Source organism: Atta cephalotes (assembly GCF_000143395.1).
Source record: "Atta cephalotes unplaced genomic scaffold scaffold00002, whole genome shotgun sequence".
Classification (NCBI taxonomy): domain Eukaryota; kingdom Metazoa; phylum Arthropoda; class Insecta; order Hymenoptera; family Formicidae; genus Atta; species Atta cephalotes.
The window spans coordinates 1586492-1595073 of NW_012130066.1; the positions used below are offsets into that span (position 1 = coordinate 1586492).

Genomic DNA, 8582 nt, shown 5'->3' on the forward strand with positions numbered 1-8582 from the left:
ATATATATATATATATATATATATATATATATATATATATATACATTGATTAAAATATTTAAGTTAAGTTAAAATTAATAGTTCTCACAAAAAAATTCGTAAAAATAGACATCTTTTTAATCCTTCAGTGTAAAAGTCTTTCCTTCAAAAGTGTTTAAGTGTTTCTCATGTTTATCGATAGTGATCAATAGTAAAGATTGTGTTTTTGCAAAGCTTAAAAGTACCGAGTACTTTTTTTTTATACATACCATACAATATTTAATTTAATTTTTTACAATTTTTCTTTAATATTTTGTATACATACTGCGGCATCAATTTCATTGTTTGCAAGAGCATTTCTGCTGCACTAAGATATTCTCTCGCAATATGTGGCTCTTCGCAAGCTGCTCTGTACAAACAGGTATCACCAATTAGATACCCAAGCGCTAATGCAAGCTCACCCTCCGATACAATATTTTCTGAAATTAATACAAAGTTATAATTAAAAACAATTGTGATTATAATTTTGAATTTTGCTACACATATTCGCCGAGCTTTTATTCCAAAGATCCGCGGCAAGAGACAGAAACAGATTAGTGTTACATTCAATATAGTCAATTGTTGCAATATCATTAACGAAAAGTATATTCAAATGAATATTAATGATTTATATATATGCATTTCGAAATTACCATCTTCTAATTCGCGTCCTTTATAACCATGTCCTATGTAGCCAGCGCCAAACACAACTGCTTTAAGCACCAAAAGTAATAGCAAATTCGAGAGATTTAAAGTCAGCACCTGTAATATCACAATTACGTTTTAATTTAATTCTGGTTAGTTTATTGTTAAATATTCTCATGAGATATAACTTGATTTTGAAATAAATAATATGCAAATAAAATCCATCTTAAACCATTTAAATAATATACGATTTTATTATACTCATTTGTAAACATCAGCTAACAATTGTAAAGCATAATTTATATTATTGAATAAAAAAATTATGATATTGATCTAATGTTACTTGACGTTTACTGGATCTGAATTTCAGTTTAATAAAAAGATTTATTTAATTTAAATTTGACACTGATATTGAAAAAACATTATTTTCCGTTTGTTCTTCACACATTTAATCGTCAGGAGCTATCTGAACAATAGCAGAACAATAAATCATTATGATGTTAAAATGATTCCAAAATCATTAAAAGTCATTTTTCAATCATTTCCAATTCATTTTAATATCATTTTGATATTATCGTAACTTGTTCTACTTAGATAATATCATATTTTCGTAATTTTTTATATAATGATGCATAATTTTTATTACCTGACTGCTGGTCGTCGATCTTTGCACTAATTCCTTGGCGATCTCAGCCAGCATAGACCCAGTATATTTTTTATCATTAGTTCTTTTGTAAGGCTCTCGAATGTCGACTGTATGAGCGCATACGCCATAGGTTACCAGTGCGATCAACACAAATACTCTCGCGTTAATTATCATTTTTCTTGATGATATATGTTGATGATATAATTAATAAGTTTTCAGCAGATAATCGTAAATCTTAATTATCGCTTAAATTGCTACTATTATTTTCAATTTATTCCAGAGAAGTGTAGAATTTCTTTATTCTCTCGCGATATCTCAGATTTGTTATATTTTGAATTGACTAATATCTTGGATCCTCGAAATATATCTTTGTCAATCAAGTCAAAGTACTAACGAAAGTTAGTACTTGTTAAACTAAACTTTTAACTCAAACTTTTAAAGTCGAAATAACGTCGCGATCTGCATGGAAGTGTACTTTTATATTAGACACGCACATTGCTTTCTTGGTAAAACATGAAGTAGTTTTATCTGCGTCTATCTGCGCTTGCAGTTAGTAACTGTCATCTTCTGATTTTCTCCATTGTGACGATAAACCACGCAATCGTTAATGATACTCATTAGTCACTCTCCAGCTCTTCGCCGTACTCGTGCACTTTCCTCGTGGGTTGACGGAAATAAGCGGTGAAAGCACGTCATTTATAAACTTTTACTCGAATAAAATATCCAGATAGAATTAAATGATGCACTCGTTTGAATTCGTTCGACCAATTGATCATTTTAATGATCTCTTACATGTTTTGATAGAATTAATATTATTAGCACTTGCTAGATAATTGGACGTTTGATTCTTGGAGCGAAAATTCGCGCAATTACTGCTCCGTGAAAATATATTTGCAACGCTCTTGCAAAACATCATTATTACGAATTAAAAATGTTGAAATATTTAAAAGTATTGAAAGTGAGAAACACTACTCAATTTTGATATTTTCACGGAAAAATTTCGATAATATAAAACAATGAGCAAAATGATAAGAAAAGCGACGGAGCGATCATCTTCGTGGATCGTCTAGATTGGAACTGCGAATTATCGATCGAATATTTGCGACAGTAGAATTCGCGAGCTTCATATATCAGAACTCTGTTTTGTTATATTCTCGAAACACTCCCAGAGAACTATCATTTTTTCTCGTAGACAGAATACTTAATTTACGAACTTGTAACATGAACTGTTGGGCGTAATCACAGGGTCTATAGACTCTTTCATTAAATATGCATCAGCAGTGTGCACTTTACGTGAGTAATTCGTCTATGGAGGATCAAGTTGCTCAAATATGCACCCGCCCTAGACGGACAGTCGGGACGGAAAAACAAGCCGGCAAAAAAAACGAGGAAAATGTTGAGGGAAAATAAAGTTTTCGTTGCATACTTAATGTGAGATCCGAGCTCCTGCGAAGCCCATTAATAGTCGCCGCCGTGCCCTGCTATTTTCGTTTCGTCACGTCCTCTCATATATCTTCCTTTCCGTATAATGCACCTCCTCCTACATCTCTTATTCATTGCGGTCGTCTCTGCGCACGTGCAGAAATTACAGAATTTGCATCTTACGTTTTGAAGGATCGCTTTTTTTATACGCAATGATATGCTTTAATGTGAAGTAATATTACTTTGATCGCTCGATAGATTTCCAATAATAGAATAAAATACTAGAATAGAATAAAAATTCAAATTAACTCCGCGGATCGTAAAACACAAATATAATGCAATGAGATGATATTGTATATAGAAATAATATACAATTGAACAAAATAATATTAGCATGTTAAAATACATCTATAAACGTTAATTAACTTCTTTATCCATAGCTCTTTATAAAAATTGTTGGAACAATAAAACAATGAAGAGATATTTATGTTCGTACTATTTTAGTTCGTACTACATATTTATGTATAATATGATTGATAATAATTATTCGACTATTTTATGAATGATTTTTTCTATTTGTATATTGAAACGATAAAACGAATTGCAATTCTCGCATAAATAGAATATTGAATTAGAAGTTTTTAGTAATTTTTATCAATATTAATTTTGTTATATAAATAAGTATGTTCTTTTTATTATAAATAACATAATTTTATTAACAGGCATGTCACTTACGAATTACTATTTCGTCTTCATTTAAAGCTATTCATTGCGTAGAACATATACATAAATCATTGATCTCTTTAGAGCTTAAAAATCGATATCGATTTTCCGTTTTTTAAATTTTTTAAATTACTCATAATGCTGTGATCAATATAATTGTATATTTTTTGTTAGAAAACCTATTAGACTGAAAGCTATTTTTTTATGATATCAGAATAAAACATTAAAAATTTTTTTATAATACAAATTAAAGATATGTGTTTATATGTACAAGTAGAAGAATATACAAATATGAGATTAAATGATTAAATATATTTCACACATGTAATATATAAACCTAAAATTAATTTCATTGATTAAATTCATTGATTGATTTAGTTTATCGATTCAAAGAGATCAAGAAATAAAATCGATTTGATTATGATATTTTATGATTTCATACCCTCTTCCTTTCCTCCCCTTTCTTCCTTATTAGATAGAACTCCCGGTTGAAAAAATAGAATGGCCGGTAATAATGTGTAATGGCGATCGGGCTCGACACATGATGATCATTAGCGATCTTGTTTCAAGAGCTGACAAGTTGTAGCAACTGCAGTCATATGCCACGTATGTTATTTTCGTACTCTGGAATGTCAGATTCAAAAGATTCCAAGAGAAACATGAGTCATAGAACTGTAACTAACTGCAAAATGAGGATACGATACTAAATATGAAACTGCAATCAGAAGCTTTGTAACGCAAACAAATTCTCTCCAAAGTGTTATATAGTATATACTTCGAATATTTTTTTGTTGAATACGATGACATAGAATTTGAGTAACATAACAGGATTTTGAGTAAATTTTTAAATAAATTTTAGTACAATTTAATGTCCTAAAAAAATACAATTTAAGATTTCTTTCAAATACATTTTTTTTTTTAATTTAGGTATCGTAGATTTTATTTGGAAACGAGTTTTTGTTTTGCAGTAAAAAGTGTTAAAAATGTCATGTTTTATCTTAATTTACCCAAAAACCTGACACGAAAATTCTGTTAATGGCATTCTGTTAGTCAGCGTAATAAGATCTTCGAAGTCTATAATATGGCATTTTGAAGAGAATTTGATCTTTTGATCTGTTATATAACATCATGACATAGATTGATTTTATCTTTTTTAATACATTTGAGGAAAATAATTAATTAATTATTATCTAAAAAGAAAATTACTATAAAGAAGAAACAAGAATATTATATGAAAAAAACACGTATTTTGGTCTCGCTTATTAACACTCAAGGCGTCATGCAGATTGCCTTAACACGAAAGCGTGTACCATAGTTAATGACTACACAATTCTGAAATACATAATCATCAACGTAACAAAGCAAATAAATTTGCTTTCTAGGATACTGTTTAACATTAGAGAATTTTAATATCTAATTCGTCTATTAAATTAACAACATATTTTATTGGTTGATTAAGATAATAATATTCACTGATATAAAATAAATTTCATATTTGAAAATTGAATCTTATCCTTAGAAATATAATCCAAAATATACCTAGTTTCAACTATATATCAAATGGCATCGATATATCGGAATATAAGATTTTTGTCAATAAATTAATTAATAAGTTACTAGAATTCATATTATCTGAAAATTTAATCTTGTGCTTAGAATTATGATCTAATATATACGTAGTTTTGGTAATGTATCAATACATTATCAGGATTTAAGTCAATAAATAGATCTATAAATTATCCACATAGCAGTTTTAAAAAAAATTTAGAAAGAATTTAGTTGTATGTCATTAATTTTGAGTTTATTTTCAGATACAAAAAGAATTCTTTTTTTGAAAAGTTCTAAAAAAATTCTTTTTGTACTTGAAAACAAACTTAAAATTTATGACATGCAACTGAAGTCTTTTTGAACTTTCTGTGAACAATATTTATATTTGTATCAAAATTTAATCTTGTTCTTGTGGTAATATGATGCAAGATCGATAGTTTCAATATCGATGTATCGATATATCAAAATATTGGAATTTTAATCAATAAGTAAATTAATAAATTATCGATATTTATATTTGCATAATTTAAATTTGTTTTTGAAAATATAATCCAAGATATACATATGTATTATATAATACATAATATATATAATTTCGACAATATAGTATTATTATATTAAAATATTGGGATTATGTCAATAATTAAATCAATAAATTACCAATGTTTATATATTTGCTGAAAATTAAATCTAATTCTTGAAAATGTAATCCAAGATATATATATATATACTTTCGGCAATATAGTATCACTATATTAAAATCGGAATTTATGGCAATATATCAATCAATAAGATACGTATATTCATTGTATTACCTTGATAAGTAGTTTTTCACCAATGTTAACAGTACACATACAATTATAGCAATATATAAATCACATAAATCAGCAGGAAAACGAATTTGGTGATGAATACTTTGTCCTTTTGAATTGACTACAAATGAGAAGTCATAACGATATTCCTGATTTATTTTCCTTTTTCCGTTTTTTTTTATTTTTACAGATTATATCTCTCCTTTCTTCGTAGTTTACACGAACACCTGTAAATACTAAAAAAAAGTTGTAACAAGCATCTGTCTCAGAATGCATTATGTTGAATCATGAAAGAATCTTCAATCGTTTCTGGAAATCTTATGGAAAACAGCACTATCAAGACAAGCGTGAAATTCCTTTTATAAATTACGTTTTTATTTTTATTTTTCGCGATTTATATTTTCGTAACATTTCTAAAATCTTTTGAAATAATTAATTATGACTCACTTGCTTAAACAGAATATCAGAAATAGGATTAATTATTTGCTGAAAATTTCGAGTAATTTCTCAGTAATGCATAATAATTGTTTATTTCGAGCTTTCTATGTTACTTCTTGCTTGACTGATCTCACCTGTTGAAATATTCATGTATTCTCACGATATTTTCTCACTTCTGGAATTCCACCTCTTCCGCGTCTTCCATGCAAGGATTTGTCAGTTCGCAACATAGATTCAAAAATTACATGAAAAGAACTATTTTGAAAAAGTATCTAAAAATTTAGCTAGACACAGATCTGAAAATAATTTTGTTGGCTTATCAAAATAATTACGTCACATGTTATTCAAAAACGAGACAAGAAGTCTTAGGTTGTACCAATGTTATTTTGATTTTAAGCGAAGCTTAAAACTCTCTCTATCTTTCTCATTTTTTCGGCTTTAAAGAAAAAAGTAAACTAGAATTTTAAGCCTCACTTAAAGTCAAAATAACGTTAGTGCGATTGGATTTTAAAAAAAACATCTACTTTAAGATGTCTTAAAGACATATTTTAAAAGACATCTTAAAAATGTCTAAAAGACATCTTAAAAATGTCTAAAAGACATCTTAAAAATGTCTAAAAGACATTTTCGAGACGTTTTACATCTCGATTTTGAACTTTGTTGTCTAAGGTAAGACGCTAAAACAGATTGCTAGAATTAAAACTTTTTGCAATATTATTTATCATATTAATAAATACTGAATTTCCTACATAATTATTTTGATAGCTCAATAAAATTATTTTTAGCCTATTATCTTGCTAAATTTTTAGATTCTTCAGTAAAATTTATTCTTTTCATGTGATTATCTAAATACCACAGCAGAGCCTGCAAAGCGTTAAAAAATACTTTTATACACTTTTTAGCACTTTTTTAATGCTTTATAATCATTGTGTGCTACTTGAATACATATGTGAAGTATTAGGGTGATAATAAAAGTGTTCACTGCTGTGTAAGTAGTTGTTGTATACATATTCTCTGAAATTCTTCGAGTGAATCTCAATTTAAAGAATGAAATCTTACTCTTAAAAATCGAATCATTCGAAAACAATCTTTTTAAAGACTCAATTTAAAGGCTCAATTTTCATTTTTTAGAATGGAATTCTACTCCAAAGAATTTAGAAAATAAGAAAAAGGTAAACCTTTACATTAAGGAACCTGTTCGATGATCTTGATCTTGACATATGTTATAAAAGCGAAAGTACTGATCAACTTTTCCTTATAAATTAAACTGTCTCTTAGTATATATCTATTTATATATTTAAGATATTTAGATCTTCGTTTTAAATGACTTCTTAAATGACTTCTTTCTGTCAAGGGAAATGAAAGTTGGACGCTCTGAAAAGATAGGATGAAACTCGCTTCGCGTGGAAATCGTGTGCCTCTAATATTTATATTTACTGACATTTTATTTTATTTTTAGAACTTATATCTATGTGTAGAAGAACATGAAAAAATGCAGTGGGTGAGTGTAATGTACATTATTATATAAAGCCTCTCATTTTAAAACTTGGCTATCTCCGTAATTTCAATTTTATAATTAAAAAAATAGGAGGAGATGGGGTGAGAATTGCTTTGCGTGGAAAGTCATGCGGTGCAGAAAATAATGAAATTTTGAAAATGAATTTTATAAATATATCTCGAAAACTATAAGAGATTAATTTAATAAGGAAAAGTTGATCAATTCTTTCTTCTCTACTAACATATATCAAGGTTAAAATCAAGGAAGAGGTGTTCTCTACAGAAATACTGATATAATTTGCGATTCTATCCGCATAAGTGCTTTAATAGACAAAGAATAAAGTAATGATAACAATAAAATTTTTTCTCCTTTTTGCATTTACGTAATATTTCATAAAATTTATTTCATTTTGATGTATTTGATTAAAAAGAAGAAAAAATTACATTGACATATTAAAAATGCTGCATGCAAATAAAAATGTTAAAAATATAAGTAATAATATGTTTATTATTTTTACATTTAAATATAATAAATTTTATAAAATTAAATTGTTTTATATTTTTACATTCGTATTAATAAATAATAAAAAGTTATATTGGAATTCACATAAATTTTCGAACTATATTACATATTTTTATTCATATTTTTATGATTATCTTAAAATAGTAATTACAATTTTAAATAAAATAGTGCCTTAATATTGAGAATAAATCGCTTGCATGCAAAGGTTCCCTCTGTCGTAGCAGTTTGCAAACGAATGGCAATAAAGAATATATGAGACTCTCATGGTCAATATATTTAACTATCGATTGATGTTAAAAATAACATTAAA

General features: G+C 27.5%; 1 protein-coding gene across 1 annotated transcript in view; it reads right to left on the reverse strand.

Annotated features, from left to right (window-relative positions):
• Positions 1 to 1483, reverse strand: part of LOC105619755 — a 2366-nt gene extending 883 nt beyond the window's left edge. The window contains exons 1-3 of the mRNA XM_012201276.1: positions 1310 to 1483; positions 672 to 780; positions 305 to 458 (exon numbers count right to left, since the gene is read on the reverse strand). Coding sequence (XP_012056666.1) covers positions 305 to 458; positions 672 to 780; positions 1310 to 1483 — 437 coding nt within the window. The remainder of the gene's footprint in view (positions 1 to 304; positions 459 to 671; positions 781 to 1309) is intronic.
• Positions 1484 to 8582: the final 7099 nt, after the last annotated feature.